This window comes from Nycticebus coucang, chromosome 5 (assembly GCF_027406575.1).
Source record: "Nycticebus coucang isolate mNycCou1 chromosome 5, mNycCou1.pri, whole genome shotgun sequence".
Taxonomy (NCBI): Eukaryota; Metazoa; Chordata; class Mammalia; order Primates; family Lorisidae; genus Nycticebus; species Nycticebus coucang.
This window is the reverse complement of record NC_069784.1, coordinates 50,848,862-50,867,979: the sequence shown is the minus strand read 5'-3', so window position 1 is coordinate 50,867,979 and position 19,118 is coordinate 50,848,862. Positions and strand designations below refer to the sequence as shown.

Sequence of the window (19,118 nt, the reverse complement as noted above, 5' to 3'; positions counted from 1 at the left end):
TGGTTATTGTGTCCTTAGCTGTACAGAAGCTTTTCAGTTTAATGAAGTCCCATTTGTTTATTTTTGATGTTGTTGCAATTGCCATGGCAGTCTTCTTCATGAAGTCTTCCCCCAGGCCAATATCTTCCAGTGTTTTTCCTATGCTTTCTTTGAGGATTTTTATTGTTTCATGCCTTAAATTTAAGTCCTTTATCCATCTTGAATCAATTTTTGTGAGTGGGGAAAGGTGTGGGTCCAGTTTCAGTCTTTTACATGTAGACATCCAGTTCTCCCAACACCATTTATTGAATAGGGAGTCTTTCCCCCAAGGTAAGTTCTTGTTTGGTTTATCAAAGATTAGGTGGTTGTAAGATGTTAGTTTCATTTCTTGGTGTTCAATTCGATTCCAAGTGTCTATGTCTCTGTTTTTGTGCCAGTACCATGCTGTCTTGAGCACTATGGCTTTGTAGTACAGACTAAAATCTGGTATGCTGACGCCCCCACCTTTATTTTTGTTACTAAGAACTGCCTTAGCTATACGGGGTTTTTTCCGGTTCCATACAAAACGCAGAATCATTTTTTCCAAATCTTGAAAGTACGATGTAGGTACTTTGATAGGAATGGCATTGAATAGGTAGATAGCTTTGGGAAGTATAGACATTTTAACAATGTTGATTCTTCCCATCCATGAGCATGGTATGTTCTTCCATTTGTTAATATCCTCTGCTATTTCCTTTCTGAGGATTTCATAGTTTTCTTTATAGAGGTCCTTCACCTCCTTCGTTAGATATATTCCTAGGTATTTCATTTTCTTTGAAACTATGGTGAAGGGAGTTGTGTCCTTAATTAGCTTCTCATCTTGACTGTTATTGGTGTATACAAAGGCTACTGACTTGTGGACATTGATTTTATATCCTGAAACATTACTGTATTTTTTGATGACTTCTAGGAGTCTTGTGGTTGAGTCTTTGGGGTTCTCTAAGTATAAGATCATGTCATCAGCAAAGAGGGAGAGTTTGACCTCCTCTGCTCCCATTTGGATTCCCTTTATTTCCTTGTCTTGCCTAATTGTATTGGCTAGAACTTCCAGCACTACGTTGAATAGTAAAGGTGACAGAGGACAACCTTGTCTGGTTCCAGTTCTAAGAGGAAAAGCTTTCAGTTTTACTCCACTCAGTAAAATATTGGCTGTGGGTTTGTCATAGATAGCTTCAATCAGTTTTAGAAATGTGCCACCTATGCCTATACTCTTCAGAGTTCTAATTAGAAAAGGATGCTGGATTTTATCAAATGCTTTTTCTGCATCTATTGAGAGGATCATGTGATCTTTATTTTTGCCTCTGTTAATATGGTGGATAACGTTTATAGACTTGCGTATGTTAAACCAGCCTTGCATCCCTGGGATGAAGCCTACTTGATCATGATGAATGACTTTTTTGATGATAAGCTGTAATCTATTGGCTAGGATTTTGTTGAGAATTTTTGTGTCTATGTTCATGAGTGAGATTGGTCTGAAATTCTCCTTTTTGTTTGGGTCTTTTCCTGGTTTTGGTATCAGGGTGATGTTTGCTTCATAGAATGTGTTGGGGAAGATTCCTTCTTCCTCAGTTTTTTGGAATAATTTCTGCAGTACAGGAATAAGCTCTTCCTTGAAGGTTTGATAGAATTCTGGAGTGAAGCCATCTGGACCAGGGCATTTTTTAGTTGGAAGCTTTTTTATTGTTTCTTTGATCTCAGTGCTTGAAATTGGTCTGTTCAGGAGGTCTATTTCTTCCTGGCTAAGTCTAGGGAGAGGGTGTGATTCCAAATATTGATCCATTTCCTTCACATTGTCAAATTTCTGGGCATAGAGTTTCTGGTAGTATTCAGAGATGATCTCTTGTATCTCTGTGGGATCAGTTGTTATTTCCCCTTTATCATTTCTGATTGAGGTTATTAGAGATTTTACTTTTCTATTTCTAGTTAGTCTGGCTAATGGTTTATCTATTTTATTTATTTTTTCAAAAAACCAACTCCTTGTTTCATTAATTTTCTGAATGATTCTTTTGTTTTCAATTTCATTGATCTCTGATTTGATTTTGGATATTTCTTTTCTTCTACTGAGTTTAGGCTTAGATTGTTCTTCTTTTTCCAATTCCATAAGATCTCTTGTGAGATTGTTGATGTGCTCTCTTTCTGTTTTTCGAATGTAGGCATCTAAAGCGATGAATTTTCCTCTCAAAACTGCTTTTGCAGTATCCCACAGGTTTTGGTAGCTTGTGTCTTCATTGTTGTTATGCTCAAGGAAGTTAATGATTTCCTGTTTTATTTCTTCCTTCACCCATCTGTTATTCAACAGAAGATTGTTTAATTTCCATGCCTTTGGGTGGGCTTGAGCATTTTTGTTAGAGTTGAGTTCCACCTTTAGTGCCTTATGGTCTGAAAAGATACAAGGTAAAATTTCAATTCTTCTGATTCTGTTGATATTTGTTTTGTGTCCCAGGATATGATCAATTTTGGAGAATGTTCCATGGGGTGATGAGAAGAATGTATATTCTTTATCTTTGGGGTGGAGTGTTCTATATGCATCTATCAAGCATAGTTGTTCTAGGGTCTCATTTAAATCTCTTACATCTTTGTTTAATTTCTGTTTAGAGGATCTGTCCAGCTCTGTAAGAGGTGTGTTAAAGTCCCCTGTTATGATGGTATTATCAGATATCATATTGCTCAGACTGAGTAAGGTCTGCTTCAGGAATCTGGGAGCATTTAAATTGGGTGCATAAATATTTGGAATTGAAATGTCTTCTTGTTGTAGTTTTCCCTTGACCAATATAAAGTGACCATCTTTGTCTTTTTTGACTTTAGTTGCTTTAAATCCACATGTATCTGAAAATAAGATTGCAACTCCTCTTTTCTTCTGAATTCCGTTTGCCTGAAAAATTGTCTTCCAACCCTTGACTCGGAGCTTTAATTTGTCTTTTGAGGCCAGGTGTGTTTCTTGCAGACAGCAAATGGATGGCTTGTGTTTTTTAATCCAGTCAGCCAATCTATGTCTCTTCAGTGGGGAATTCAAGCCATTAACATTTATTGAGATAATTGATAAGTGTGGTAGTATTCTATTTGTCTTATTTGGTGAGAGTCCATTGCTTAATTTTATCTTTTGCATCAGTGTGGAGGTTAGGTTTTGTCCTTTGATTTCTGAGTTCTTACTTTGCTGCTGATCCATTGTGGTGGTCAGTGTGCAGAACAGGTTGAAGTATTTCCTGTAGAGCTGGTCTTGTTGTGGCGAATTTCCTCAATGTTTGTATATCCGTAAATGATTTGATTTCTCCGTCAATTCTGAAGCTTAGCTTAGCAGGGTACAGAATTCTGGGCTGGAAATTGTTCTGTTTAAGTAGATTAAAGGTAGATGACCATTGTCTTCTTGCTTGGAAAGTTTCATTAGAGAAGTCTGCGGTAACTCTGATGGATTTGCCCCTGTAGGTCAACTGGCGCTTACTCCTGGCAGCTTGCAGAATCTTTTCTTTTGTCTTGACTTTGGACAGGTTCATCACAATGTGTCTTGGAGAAGCTCGGTTAGAGTTGAGGCGACCTGGGGTCCGATATCCCTCTGAAAGCAGTGTGTCAGACTCTTTGGTGATGTTTGGGAAATTTTCTTTTATAATATTCTCTAGTATGGCTTCCATTCCTCTGGGGCATTCTTCTTCCCCTTCTGGAATTCCTATAACTCGTATGTTGGAACGCTTCATAAAGTCCCATAATTCTGACAGTGAACGTTCTGCTTTCTCTCTCTTCTTTTCTGCCTCTTTTACTGTCTGAGTTATCTCAAGAACTTTGTCTTCTACCTCTGAAATTCTTTCTTCTGCATGGTCTAACCTGTTGCTGATACTTTCCATTGTATCTTTAAGTTCCCTAATTGACTGTTTCAGTTCCTTCAGGTCTGCTATATCCTTTTTATATTCTTCATATCGTTCATCTCTTATTTGATTCTGTTTTTGGATTCCCTTTTGGTTATTTTCCACTTTATTAGCAATTTCCTTCATTGTTTCCATCATTTCTTTCATTGTTTTCAACATGTGTATTCTAAATTCCCTTTCTGTCATTCCTAACATTTCTATACTGGTGGAATCATCTGCAGTAGCTACCTCATGGTCCCTTGGTGGGGTTGTTCTAGACTGGTTCTTCATGTTGCCTGGAGTTTTCTGCTGATTCTTCCTCATGAGTGATTTCTTTTATCTGTTTCCTTGCCCTAATTTTCCTTTCACTTCCTCTTGCTCTTTAAGTTCTTATGCCAGTGGACTAAGGGTTATAGGACCAGAAGGGTGAGAAGGTTGAAGAGCAAAAAAAGGGGATGAAAGAAAGGAGGACCGAGTGATAAGAAAAAAAGAAAGATAGAGAAAGGAGAGGGGGTGGGTATAAGGAATATTGACAAAAAGAAGAGAGGCACAGAAAGAGGGAGACAGGGCAATATAGGTGTACAGTAGGGTACTTTGACACAACCTTAAAAAACCCCACCTTCTGGGGGTGCCCAGTTGCGTGGTTCCCTTGAGGTCAGCAGCTCTTTGCTAACCTGATCAGACACAGTACCCCACCTCCACCAAGTAGAGAGGAAAGACAAAAATGCTATAAATCAAACCAAAAGAAGCAAACAGAAAACTTTACGGGGATAAAATTGGGTGAAAAACCAAATTATATCGGTAGAAACACTAGCAAAAATGAAGTTGAAGTTATTAAAAAAGGCAGCAATGGGAAATTATAATTAAACTAGGAAAATTGAGAAAGAAAAAGGGATCTGTGTGGAAAAGATTGAAATTAAAAAAACAGAAGAACATCAGCAACGTCAAAATAAACAAACAAAAAAAACAACCAAACCAAAAAAAAAAAAAAAGAAGAAAAAAATACACAACCAAAAACAAAGCAGTTTGTATATGTTATTGAATATTGTCTGGGCAACACGTGGTCTTCTGGGGTATGAGATGTTAGTCACAGTTCTGATACGACTGGAGGCTGCTGATTTCTCAAACCCCAGCAGGTAGACACCCTAAATCTCTCTTCAGCCTACTTAAAAGGCACTTTGAACTTGTAAACTTGCTGAGCAGAAGCTTTCCCAGCTTTCTCGCTGGAATCGCTGCTGAAGTGGCTATGCACTTACTCAGTGTGCCAAAACCGATCTCACTCTGCCCCTGAGGGTTAGGGCTGCAAGGCGGCTCAGACCCCACCCTTAGGCTACTTGGTTGCTGGGTTACCAGCTCCCACCCGTTTCTAGCTCTGCGACCCTGAGGGCAGAGCTTGCCGGGGCAGATCACTGACAATGGATCCGTGTGACCCACCGCCAAACACTATCAGCTCCGTCTGGCTCAGCGGCTCAGACTGGGGCCCTAGACAACGGCCAAAGTTCTCCGCACTCCCACTCAGGCCTTCCCCAAGGCAGTTCAACTCAGTGCCAAGTCCAAGGACATCAAAACAGTTCACAGGTAAGGCCTTTCTGGTTTGCAGTCTCGCTGCTACTGAACTTACAGTTGTGGGCGGGTTTAGACGGATTGAACACACGCGACCACTTGCCGGCTTTCCACTGTTTTAGTCCTCCTCTTGGGGTCCAGAAGTCTCTCGCTGACTCCCTGTATTTTCATAGGAGTGATGATAGGCAGTTCCCACCAGCCAGAGATGCCTGGAGTCCTATCTCCCCAGACTCACGGTGCCCAGATGCAAGGAAGCTGTTACTCGGCTGCCATCTTGCTCCGCCTCCGAGACTCTGTCTTAAAACAAAACTAACAAACAAAAAACCAACAACTCAGCTTTGCCACCTATCAGCTTCGAGAATGTAGGCAACGTAATTTACTGCTCTGTGCTCCATATTATTCATTTGTAAAATATAGATTAACTAGAGCCTTCCTCATAAGATTATTGTGAGGATGAAAGGAGTTAGTATATACAAAGCTTTTAGAAGAGAATCTTGCAAAAAAATATGTAAGGCATGGCTACTTTTGTTATTGCGTTATAGGTCTGCAGTAATCTGTATTAATAGTACTTTTTATCCAGAATCAAGTTGGAGAGAAGAAAAGGAAAGGAATTAAAAAAAAAAAACTGAGGAAGGTAAAAATACCATTGAAATATTTGGAGCTGAGTGACACCTGTTTATTTTTTGTCCCTTATCATCAATTCGAGTATTTCCTAAAGCACAATCTGTTGACCAAATTAAGAGCAAAGCACACAGGTTAATTTATCAACATTATCTGCCAGTTCTAATCCAGAAAACTGAGAACAGATATACAAGAAGGAAGATGTGTAATTTGCTATATAACAATCCTCGATCTCAAAAATGGGAATACAAAATAATTTATCAGGGTAGACCAGGTTGTGCTGCAGTAATAAGCAATTTCCTAATCTCAATGCTTTAATATATCAAAAATGTAATTTTTGTTCATTCCACTGTATTCATTTTGGGTCAGCAGGAAGGCTTTGATTATCACAGTCTCTCAGAGACCCAGGTTGATGAAAGCTTCTTAACAAAGTGTTGGTTATTAAGGAACAACATGATAATAGAAATTGACAAGTGCCAATTTGTACCAGCCCTTAAAAATGTTTACATTTTACATTCTATACAAAAGTGTCCACATGAGACCTCCTTCTCATTTCAATGGCCAAAGCAAATTATATTTCATTGGGGAAAAGCCACCGATAAGTTTGAATAGGGTGGGGAAAGGCAAAGTTACCACGTATACACAAGCAGAATAGCTTAACAAAAAATGGAAAGCACTATATGTAGTGACTTGTGGGTGTATTATTGTCTCACAAATACTCAGTCTCCCCTCCTGCTCTCGGTGGGCAGACTGTACTTTTCTGAAGCAATGACTTTGGACTTGGCCATATGACTTACTTTGGTGAATGGAATATAGCATAAAGGACAGTGTGCCAGTTCTAAGCAGGGACTTTTAAGAGACATCATGAGTCTCTTTTCATTCTTTGCACTCTTCCGTGAGTACATTCCCCCAGGTAATGGCTGCTTCTTCAGAGTGGGTCTTGGAATGAGAGAGAGGTGAAGAAGACTTCAACCCACCCTCAACCAGTCCATACCTAAGCCACAGACATTTAAGTGAAAAGTTTATTGTATAATACTGAGATTTGGGAGTTCTTTGTTAAGCAGCATTGTCTCAGCAAAGGGATGACTAATAGTGACTTAACATTCATGAGATGACCTACTACAAATAATAGGTGCAGTAAGCATATGAAATGGGAACCTACTAGTTAGTATTCTAAGAAATGTAAAGTAAAATGAGATAGTGTTAAATTATTTATATGCTGAATATATAGACATAGATATCGATCTAAAATAACTTATAACTGTTAAATTATCTATTAAATAAGGGAAAACCTAAATATGAAATGCTATTGTTGTTGAAACTATGAAAGATGTTAAATTAGAGAGTTCTTTTATCTTAACACTCCTATGCCTAAGAAGTTATCCCAGGAATGGTTGGTCTTACTCATTCTTGCTGCTGTAACTAAATGCCTTACACTGAGTAATTTATAAACAATGAAAATGTATTTCCCACAGTTCTGAAGGATGGGCCAAAATTAAGGCATTGGCAGATATAGCATTTGGTAAGAGCTTGCTCTTTGGTCCCAAGACGGCTCCAACTCTGGAGGGGCCTGAGGCAGTGTCCTCACATGGCAGGAGGGAAAAAAGGGGCAAAAGAGACTAGAGCACTTCCTTTAACATCTTTTATAAGTGCTAGTCCCATTCATGAGGATAGAGTGCTCATGCCTTAATCATGTCCCCAAGGTCCTACCTCTTAATACTATCACACATGTTCCTACATACGAATTTTGGAGGAATACATACATTCAAACATAGCATAATTCAAAATAATAAAATAAGGCAGATAAACTTCAAGGGATTATTTATAAGTCTAATGTTAGAAACAGTGTAACTATGCAATAATAGAAGATTATTAAGTAATCTATGGTTCTATTGATATTATAGACTATTATACAATCATTAAAGTAATAAATATGAACATTCCCTAATGATATGGACAAATAATAAATAAAAAAGGAGAATATAAACTTATATCTAAGCCATAATTATACCAATAGATATGTTATATATATATGGGTCATGACTAAAGGGAATATGTATAAATTTAAACATTTGTGCTGTATCTGGTTTGGATGTGGAATATTTTTCTTTTTAAGTCCAACACAAAAAATGTTCTTTGATAAATTTTGAAAACAAAAAAAAAGAAATTTCTCTTCTCAAGGATATACTCATGTGTGTAAGAGAGAGTCAGTGTTTGGGTTCAAAGATGCATTTTTTTAAAGATGGAAAGAAATTCAACAAACTTTTAACCTTGATTATCTCTGGGCGTTATGAGTAATTTATTTTCTATGTACTCTTCTGTATTTTTCCAATGTTTTACATTTGAAATAAATGTGTTATTAAATTTCAAAAAATGTTATTTTAAAAATAAACGAGCCTATTTTCTAGCCTTCCTTCTGACACCTCATAGCTTACCTTGAATCACTTCTTAAATGCAGTGTATGTCTGACTGTAGACAGAGTTCTTCTTCTTCACAACTCAGTAGCCTATAATTTGATTTGAGACAAAACTAAATATAGCACCAACTTTGGTATGAAGGGTGGAAATCTGACTCTCCCTGCTCTTTTTTTTTTTTTTTTTCTTGTTTCAGAGGCAATAGGAGATTCTTTTCAAGACAGGTGGCTTAGGAACCTTGTCTAAGATCAAACCCACCTTAAAATTTTTCCTGGTAACATTCTAAGCTAAGAAGCTACAGATTAAGTGTTGAAGGATTCTAGACTAGGGGTCTTTTAGACAGTTTCTCTGAATCCTGAAATGTTTTGTTTTTCTGTCTTCCCCTCCCCTACCGCCTACTAGTGAGTAGGGAAACTAATTAAAGAGATAGGAGACAAGATGACAGTCCTGGGAATACAGACTCCCCATAATCTCTTGAATACTCAGGCATGCCAGGATTCTCCCAGAGTTAAATGTCTAGGATGCCTAAAAGAATAAATTCCTTCTGGAAAAGCCTTGTTGGTCACATCTTGGGAAATTCAGAGAACATATTTCTGGGGTCATCCAATGAGAGAAGACAGCCGGTATCCGAACCTCCGACTCTTTCGAAACTTTTTGGGTCTTACCATCTGTGAAACAAGTTTAGCTAAACCAAAGCTGTCACCCACGTGTTAGAATGTGTTTTGCAAATTAAAAAAATGTTAATGGTAATGCTAATAACAACAGTGATTATACCCTGGGACACAAGAATAAGAGGAACTTTCTCTAACAAATGCAATCAGTGTAACCTAATTCTTTGTACTCTCAAGGAATCCCAAATAATAATTTTTTAAAAAGTGATTATGTCACTTAATAAAAAGGTTTTATTTTAGAGCTAAAAATGAAGCTTCAGAGATGTAAGCACTCCCATTACAGCACGTCTGCCTTGTTTAAACTTCTCCACACGTAGGTGATCCAAGGTCTCAGACACCGCCATCTCCTTTTCCGTGTTCAGTCACCGGGAAGAGTCTTGTTCTGGCAGCTATTGCCTTGAAGCTTTTCTGGTGTTCTGGGAAGTTGGGGAATCCTCCGTCTCCTTGACGCTAGGGGTAGGGCCCAGTTGCTGGAGAAACTGAAAAACATGCAGGTGGAAAACCGTCAAATCAGAGGTGTCCGAGATGAAGGCCGTTGACGAGGCTTCACTTCCTGAGGAAGCCTCCTGTCCTTAGATTACTGGTGAAACTGACACGTCAGATGTCCAGGAAATCAGATTGTGTCCCATGACCATGCTGCATTCAGCCAGGATTGCACCCAAACCTTCCTAGATGCCATCTCCGTCCCCGGGGTTACTAGGGGTGGGGTGGTGCAGACATACAGGAGGACCTCCGCTCCAGATTCTCCCTGCGGTTGGTTGGTTTTATTCAAGGCCCTGGAATGGGATGGGTGAGGGACAGGGCTTGGTACGCGTGGCCTAAGTCCTCCGCCCCTCTGCCAGCATCATTCATCTGAGCCAGAGCGAGAGTGGTGGGGGACGTGAGCGTGGGCTCCAGCTGTAACCTGGGCGGGTTCCCCAGCACTCTGGCGGCCGCGAGCCCCGCCTCCCTGGCGGTTGACAGCTCAGCTGGCGCGGAGCGACTCGTGCCAGCCAGTCGCGTCTCGGCCCGGGAGAGCGTGCGCACTCGCCGGGGCCCCCTGCGCTCCCCGTGCCGCCGCTGGCGCCGCTCAGAGCCCGGCTTCCTCCGGAGAACAGTCCCTCCCTTGTGCCCGGCGCACTGTCTGCTGCAGGTTCGGCCACGTCAAATCCGTTTCTAAAATAGCAGAGCGCTCTCCCGGCAGACGCAGAAAGAGGGAGCCGGGGAGGAAAGAGCTGCTGCCTCCGGCGCTGGCGATCTGTGGGCAAGGCTTCTCGTTTCCCCAGGCTGCTTCCACTCGCGGTGAGGAGCGCGCTGAGAGTAGGAAAGAGACGGAGAATGGAGTGGACCTGGGCAAGGTAGGTGAGCCGCTGCTGGCTGGCGCCGTCCGACCCGAGGTCTCCTGCCCCCCGCCTGGTCCCCGGCGCTGGTCGCAGGGAGCTCGCCCCTCATGCCGGCCGCCGCGACAGCGTCTCCTGTCCCCTGCGTCGCCCGGCCGCATCCCAGCCCAGCTCCTGTCCTCTGGGTCCCCCGGCCGCGTCCCAGCCCAGCTTCTGTCTGCTGCGTCCCCCAGCTGCATCCCAGCCCAGTTCCTGTCCCCTGCGTCCCCCGGCCACATCCTAGCCCGGCTCCTGAGCCCTGAGTTCCACCGGCCGCATCCCAGCCCAGCTCCGACCCCTGAGTCCCCCCAGCCGCATCCCAGCCCAGCTCCTGTCCCCTGCGTCCCCAGCTGCATCGCAGCCCAGCTCCTGACCCCTGAGTCCCCCTGGCCGCGTCCCAGCCCGGCTCCTGCTCCTTCTGCACATGGTCTGGTCTCCTGTGCTTCTTTGCTCAATGAATCTCCCTTCCACCTACTCTTGATGCTAAAAATACCCTGCGAGGCTGCTGGGAAGTTTCCATAGAAATGTTTCTGTCTTTTCATCCTGCTCGGTGCTCTCTTTTCCACAGGCTGGAGGGGTTCCGGTAGGTCTGTCTTTAGCTATACCTTCGGTTTCGGGTACTCTGACCCAGATCAGATTTACAATCACCCTGCCACGTTTTCCTCCTCGGCCTCATCCTCCACTAGTCACAGAAAGGCAAAAGACTGAGTGAGCAGAGGCCAGGAACGGTCATCTCCAGAGCCTGCAGTTGGAGCCGACTTTGGGAAAGGAAAAAGAAAGAGATGAGGGTGCCTCGCGTGGCTCTGGCCTGGTGGAGGCCGCGGCAGTCTGCCTTCAGTTCAGGCGCTGGAGATGCAGCAGGAGGTCGTTTCTCCATCCTCCTCTGCTTCCCCAAGCGCGCTTTAAAATGAAGCTCCCTTAAGGAAGGGGTAAGGATAGTTATAGACCACACGTTGAGAAAAATACTTCATTTTGTTTTATAGTGGCTGGGTGGGTGGGGAGACCGTGTCCCAGAGGTGTTTCGGTTAACAGATACTCATCCATTTCCAAGATGTAGTTTCGGGGAGTTGGGGTGGGGCCAGATGAGCGTTCCGACTCCTGAGAGAGTGAAGGCTGAACAGGCGCAGGGTAAACTCGGACTGAACGGTACTTATGCAAGAGACCTGGGGCCTCTGGGTTGGGTGTGGACAGGACTCAACAGTATGATATGAACTTTAAAGAAAGGGCAAATGGAAGCTTAGGATGTGTAGATGGAAGTAGAATGTCTGCATTTGTAAGTGATGATTCTACTTTGGGGTCTGTTCTGCTCTTTTCAGGCCTCTTCTTAAGACTGTGTTCTGTTTGGGGCGTCAATGGATGAAAGAAACGCAACCTAGAGAAAGGAAGGAATTCAAAGCCGGGAAGGCTGGGATGGCCTCTTCCAGCATCTGAAAAGCAGTTGGTGACAGAGGAATTATTAGATCAATTTAGCATCTCTTAGGAAGACAGAATCATTGAAGGGAACAAGCTGTTGGGAAGCAAGTTATGGCTTAGTGTAGGGAACACTTTCTACCAGGTGAGCTACCTGGGCAGTAAAGAGATTCTTGACCCAGGAGTTACTCCAGCTAAGGTTAGATGACTACTTGATGCTAATGAATGTGGGTGTATGGGAGATTCTTGCACTCCATCAGTGCTTTTTAATAAAGTATTATTAACTTTTTAAACTTCATATAACGATTTCAGATGCATTCAGAAATAATTAAGAAATTCACAAATGTGTACACAGTTCACAATTTCACACACTGAGTATACGGAGGTGATGTGCACTCATGTCAAGAGAGCGGGTATTATCGGCATGGATGAAGCTCACCTGGTGACTCTGGCAGTGACCGCTGTCCTGATTTTTAACACCATATATTAATTTGGCTTAGCTTTGAGCTTCATGTAAATGAAGTTGTATACCATGTACTCTTGTATTTGGCTTCTTTCACTCAATTTTATGCTTTGGGGATTCTACATTGTGGTGTGTAGTTGTAGTTCATTTATTTTTGTTTCCAAATAAGATTCTATTGTGTGTAAATGTATCAAAATGATTTTCCCATTATGTTGTTCATAGGCATTTGGGCAATTTCCAGTTTGGAGCTATTATAGTGTTGCTATGAAGATTTTTATACCTATTTTTTGGTGAACATATGTACACATTTCAGTTGTTAGATAAATGGAATTGCTGGGGAATAGGAAATGCATGTTTAGCTGTAGTAAATACGGCCAGATTGTTTTGTAAAGTGATTATAAAAGAGGTTTCTAAAGAGGTATCCAAAGGGCAGGGACCGGGTGAGAAGGAACTCCACATTATAGTCGTCAGGGAGATGGACATCAGAGGCATAGTATCATATGGGTGTATCATATCGTTATAAGAGATTTAAAATACCAAATGCTGGCAAGGTGGAACATTCAGAATGTTCAGGTTTTTAAAAATTCCTACCCACAGTAAGAAATATATTTACATTGTAATCGTGTACTTACATATGTAACAAACAAAAGTTTCATGTAACAATACCTAACCTTTCTATGTGTTTTGTACTTTTATATTTTCTGGTTTTTTTTTTTTCTCTTAAGCCAAATGCTGGCTATAATTCACTAAATCTATTTTACCACTTCATGGGTGGCAGTTGGATAAATCCTAGTTTAGGGTTGATATCTCACATCCTTTCTAACTCACAGATCAGATTACTTTGTACATTTATTAAAAATCTGAGAGGCTGGCTCGGTGCCTGTAACTCAGCGAGTAGGGCGCCAGCCACATACACCAAGGCTGGCAGGTTTGAGCCTGGCCTGGGCCTGCTAAACAACAATGACAGCTGCTACCAAAAAAAAAAGAAGAAAGAAAAATGGCCGGGTGTTGCTGCGAGTGCCTGTAGTCCTAGCTACTCGGGAGGCTGAGGCAAGAGAATCGCTTAAGCCTAATATTTTGAGGTTGCTGTGAGCTGTGATGTTACAGCACTCTACCAAGGGCACAATAGTGAGACTCTGCCTCAAAAAAAAAAAAAAAAATTGTGAGCACCTAAAATAGGCCAGCCACTGTACTAGATGCTAAGAATTAAGGCATGAGACTAAGTCTTTGCCATAGAGGGCCTTACATTTGCATCATCTCTAATGTAATAGAGAAGGGCTGGGAGCACAGTGGATGGGGGATTGTGAGAATAAAAATTAACTATAATCACTACCATTTATTAAGCTTTCATTGTGCACTAATCTCTTCGTATACTTTATTTCACCTAATCCTCACAACCCTTTGAGGTAAAGGTTGTTATACCTATTTTACGACAAGAATTTTGAACTTTAGAGAGATTAACTATACCAGAACCTCTGTAAGTTGACCACCCAAGGGACTGTAGCAAACTGGTCAACATAAGGAGCTAGGCCTCTTGTACTGATACGTACATGTGGTGCATGTGCAGTCTGTGATAATTGGGTCGTATTAAGGTGGTAGTCAATGTAGGAAGGTTATCACCTTTGGCATTTTACTGTAACTTGTGTGGGGTGACGTGCACAGCTAAGGAAGAATAGACTATAGCAATTTAATTTTAAAACCTAAGCTCTTGATCACTTTATTTGAGTTGAGTCTTGTGGGGGACTCAGTTTCTGAGCTGGTTCTAAAGCTGACCTTGGCTACTCTTAAGCTTATGGATTAGTTTAAGACTCTGAGATTCTGTCCCCCTTCATTTTGAGGGATTCTTTACATGCCCTTTGTCTTGCTCAATCTACCCATGCAGGACAGGATGCTGGGTATTTGAGTTCTGGAAGCTGGAGATGCTCTGCCCTCTGCAGCTCAGTGGGACCATCCTCACCCCCCAGCACCCAGGCTGTAGCTTGGCTATTGCCATGCTCTTTGGTGAATTCGTCTGGAGACAGCCTGCTTGGTCTTGGGATAGAAAATTTCCCATAAACACACTGACCTTACACACAGCTGGTTTAATGGATAATCAAATTGATATCCATGAAGAGGGTAAGACAGTGGTTCTCAACCTTCCTAATGCTGCGACCCTTTACTACAGTTCCTGTGGGTCATGAGCCATGGGTTGAGAACTGCTGGGGTAAGAGTTGTCAAAGGAGTAAGCTCATGGAGATGAGGAAGAACTTGATGATGAGGGCTGCTTCCTCACCTGGTAGGTCTAGGATCAACCAGGTAAGCAGCTTTTACTGCTCTAAATTTTTAGTACTCACCTATCTGGACTTGGAACTCCCTACAATTCTGCTTTAAAGATTGTGGGGGGGCGGCGCCTGTGGCTCAGTCCGTAGGGCACCGGCCCCATATGCCGAGGGTGGCGGGTTCAAACCCGGCCCCTGCCAAACTGCAACCAAAAAAATAGCCGGGCGTTGTGGTGGGCGCCTGTAGTCCCAGCTACTCGGGAGGCTGAGGCAAGAGAATCGCTTAAGCCCAGGAGTTGGAGGTTGCTGTGAGCTGTGTGATGCCACGGCACTCTACTGAGGGCCATAAAGTAAGACTCTGTCTCTACAAAAAAAAAAAAAAAAAAAGATTGTGGGTATTTTAGGGTCACTGTTTGTATTAGTTTCCTTTTGTTGCAGTAACACATTATCGCAGCTTAGTGGCTTAATACAGTATGAGTGTGTTGCCTTAAAGGTCTGGCATCTCAAATATGTTGCCATATGTGTGGTACGTGTCTGGTCTATGATAATTAGGTCAACTTGAGGAGGTGGTCAATGTAGGGAGGTAGTCAACTCCTCCCAACTTCTGGAGGTCAGAATTCTGAAAATTGGTCTAATAAACTAAAACCAAGATATCAGCAGGACTGTTCCTCCACCTCCCATTACCAGCAGTGGCGTCCCTCCCACCTCCACTGCCATCATCACCTGGCCTTCTCTCATTCTGACCCTCTTGTGTCCCTCTCACAAGGCCCAACTAGATAACCCAGGATTATCTCCCCATCTCAAAATTTCAAATCACATCTGGAAAGTCTCCTTTTACCATGTAAAGTGGCATATTCATGGATTCTAGAGATTAAGAATGTGGATATTCTTATAGAGCCATTATTTTAGTGTATTATACTGTTAAAGTCTGGGAAAATTATTACTAGTTTTCTTCCCCTTGGAAGTGGAAGCATTCTTACTTCTAGCATGTGGGAAAGCTGAATAAAAAGAGAATCATGTACAACTTCCCTAAACAAATAACTTATGAAAAAGTGACTTTGAAATATTTAAGGACAAACTATGAGACTAAAGGCTATAAAAAAGATAGAAAATTTGTCAGTTTGGTTTTATTCTGTAATCTGATTTAATACAATGTAAGATTAATTGCATTTGCCTGCTGTGTCTGTAAAAATTTGAAGCATGAAAGTAACATCCAAAAAAATAACAGTCCAGTCTTAAAGCTTATGAATTTTCATTTGTTTGTTCTCTGTCCTGCAGTTAAAGTGTAGCCTAAAGTAGGACAGGATGCCCGTTTTCCAGAGCTATGTTGCTTAACAGATGCCCACTGATTTTTTCTGCTCTGTATAAATGTTTACCCTTGATGAATCAGGGACTTTATTTTTCTTTGAATTTGTAGTGAGTTAGTAGAGAGACTTGTTATATTATAAACACATGCATAGTTACTACTAGAGACGGAATCCCCCACCACCCCCCCTTTTATAGATGTGGCCTCTGACACCAGAGAGGTTGAGTGATTTACTCATGTTCACATATCTAGTGTGTGCTGGTGCATGAAGGGCTGGTCAATTCCTACATCTTTGCTTACCATGGTGCTGGTACTCAGCATACAGCACTTTGTATTAAGAAGCTGATTGTTTTTATAATTCCATTATTGAAACAATCTTTGGACATTGACTGTCCTGTTTCAGCACTGCTAGCAATTAGTTTTCTCTATGTCAAGGAGGAAAATCTCTGCCTTTGCAACTCTGGTCTACTTTGAAGTAGGCCAATACTCGGATTTTTGCTTGGGGAATGTGTCTCAATTAGTGTTTTCACTACTGTTTGCTTATTTCCCACAGACCAGATCAGTGTAGGTCTCCACCCAAGCTCCCCAAACCACCCCCCCCCACACACACACACCCTTCTTTAGTACATGCTAAGGCTGCATGGAAAATGCCAAAAGACTGAGAGGGGTTGTTTTTGTCTCGGGAAGGATAAGCTGGCTGTCATCACAGTGCCCCTTCCATCCTGGGTGGCTTCTCTGACTGGCTGTGGGATTGTGTTTACAAGGCTGTGTCCAGCATCTGTCCGTTCAGTGGCCGTCCCAGGACACTAGCCCTATTGAAATCTACTCCATTTTGTAAATAAAATTCCAAACTGGGCTCAGAACATTCCACAAGTTGTCTCTGGCAAAAATGCAAAAAGCATTTTAAAGTTAGAAGTAAGTCCAGAATAAAAGAGACGTCATGATGACCCAAGGCAGCTCTGTGTGGTTCTATTTTAAAACATTGAGATGCACTGAGTACTTTTTCTTCTACTCAGAGCATCTTCTGGGCTCTATGGCCAGCAAGACAGGCATGATCTTTCTTATTTCTGAACCCTCCTGGCTAAAGCACAAGTCATAGACTATTTATAATGAATTTCACAGTAATAACTTGTATTTTCGTAGTACTTTTGTAGTCTGTTGTTTATCTTCTCTTAATCCATCCTGTTAGCTTCAGTCCTTTTCTGCCTGTTATGTTCTAAAGAAACTTCTTTCTTTCTTGGCTTCTCCAAGGCCAGCAAAGGTGGAGGGAATGTGCAACTGGCATCGTCTCATCATGGCCAAGGTAAAAGGGAATAAAGAAGCAACAACTGTGGACACTTAGTAAGCATTAACAAAGAAAGCTAAATAATTTCTAGCATTTCACACGATGTAAAAGTGTATTTATTTCCCATTGCATATGTGGTATGTTATTATTCATAATGTAAAATAGCATATCCCATGGAATTTTAATACTTTCAAAAATCATTACCCAGTACTGAAGCTTGTGTGATTCCAATTTTTAACTATTATAAATAATAGTTGAGAAACATCTAGGTGCACAAAGCATCTTCTTCCATAGGATTATTTTACAGTGATAGATGTTCAGAAGTAGAATAACAATGTCAAATATTTCTAGTTCTTAAAAGTATATTATAAATTGCTTAAAGCTGTAATCTCACCCAAAGGACGTTTCATTCAATTTAAACATCGTCTTTCAGACCTGAATCCCTATATTGCAGAGGGAGACGTTAGGCACAAGCGGCGTCTCTTGGTGACTCAGCAGCTTACACCCTTCTTTAGGGTACAATGTCACTGTTGCTATTGATCTCTATTGCTACCCTGAAGTGACAATTTTAATATAAGAAAGTAAAAGAACTTGTGGCTTTTGGCTCAGAGAAGTCCAAGCTGCAACTTTGTTCAGTTGTCCTGAATCTGGGTTCATCCGATACCAGTTACCTCCACCAGGCCGCCTAAGTTCAACCTCAAGGAGATCAACGTCCTGTACCTGAGGTGCACTGGTGTGGAAGTCAGTGCCACATCTGCCCTGGCCCCCAAGATTGGCCCCCAGGTTTATCCCCAGAAAAAGTTGGCGATGACATCGCCAAGGCAACAGGTGACTGGAAGGGTCTGAGGGTTACAGTGAAACTGACTATCCAGAACCAACAGGCCCAGATTGAAGTGATACCTTCTGCCTCTGCACCCAGCATCAAGGCCCTCAAGGAACCAGAGAGAAACAGAAAGAAAAAGAAAAACGTTAAACACAATGTAAATATCACTTTTGTTGACATTGTCAGCATCGTCAGACAGACGGGGCACGGATCTTTATCCAGAGAATTCTCTGGAACAATTAAAGGGATCCTGGGGACTGCCCAGTCTGTGGCTGCAATGTTGACGGCCACCACCCTCATGACATCGTTGATGACATCAGCAGTGGTGCTGTGGAATGCCCAGCTAGTTAAAATGTACACCTGCAAGTATTTCAATAAAGGATCATTTGACACCCAGTGGGGGGTAAAAGAAAGTAAGAGTAGATGTAAATTACATCAAAACTACACCTACATATTATGACGTCTATTGCAAGGAAATAGAAAAAAGAGAAAATATGCTATGTCTGGTTATAGGATTATGGGCAAAACTCTTTTTATGCTGCTTTAAAACTAAGCTAACATATGTTTTATAGCAGGAAGAAATTGATATTTGTGCCTACCGAGTGACAACATGTAAAGTTTGGCTTTGAGTTGGGTTTTTGATTCTGCTGTAGATTACATGGAGGTTTCCAAGTTATTGGCACCATGGGAGCAGCATTGTTGCCAGCAGATCTGGGGAGCTGGTTGTAGAGTGATTGCTACTTTATTCACCCTGAGCTAAAATTGTTATGAGTGGGCCTTAATACACCAGTTGTTTCCACCTACACACCTCGCCTTGCCTTTTCTATCATAATTTCTTTTATCCTTCCAAGGTTAGTTTTAGCATTTTCTCCTTTTGGAAACTATTTTTAGAACCTAGCTCTGGGTGTTTTCTGTAGCCAGAACATGCTCTGACTACTCTGTTATAGTAGGTAGCTTACTGGCTTACGTGCTGTTTTCTGTACTCTAAGTTTAGTGGAAGAATGGACTCTCTTTTTTGGTCTCTAACATGTTTCTACCACTTAGCAGATCCTCAGTTAAGAACTGTACAGAGAACATTCCCTGAAAGGCTGA

At 41.7% G+C, this 19,118-nt stretch overlaps 1 protein-coding gene and 1 pseudogene across 2 annotated transcripts in view; both read left to right on the top strand.

The window, feature by feature from the left end:
* PDE4DIP (phosphodiesterase 4D interacting protein) overlaps window positions 1-19,118 on the top strand; it is a 291,845-nt gene that overhangs the window by 51,781 nt on the left and 220,946 nt on the right. The window contains exon 1 of one of the 2 annotated variants that reach the window (XM_053592797.1): window positions 10,228-10,460. The exons of the other annotated variant lie outside the window; for it this stretch is intronic. Within the exon in view, the coding sequence (XP_053448772.1) occupies window positions 10,441-10,460 (20 nt within the window). The 5' untranslated portion in view covers window positions 10,228-10,440. Of the gene's footprint in view, window positions 1-10,227; window positions 10,461-19,118 lie in introns of those variants that run through there. 2 annotated transcript variants of the gene reach the window in all.
* On the top strand, window positions 14,820-18,377 carry LOC128586727 (60S ribosomal protein L12-like; annotated as a pseudogene).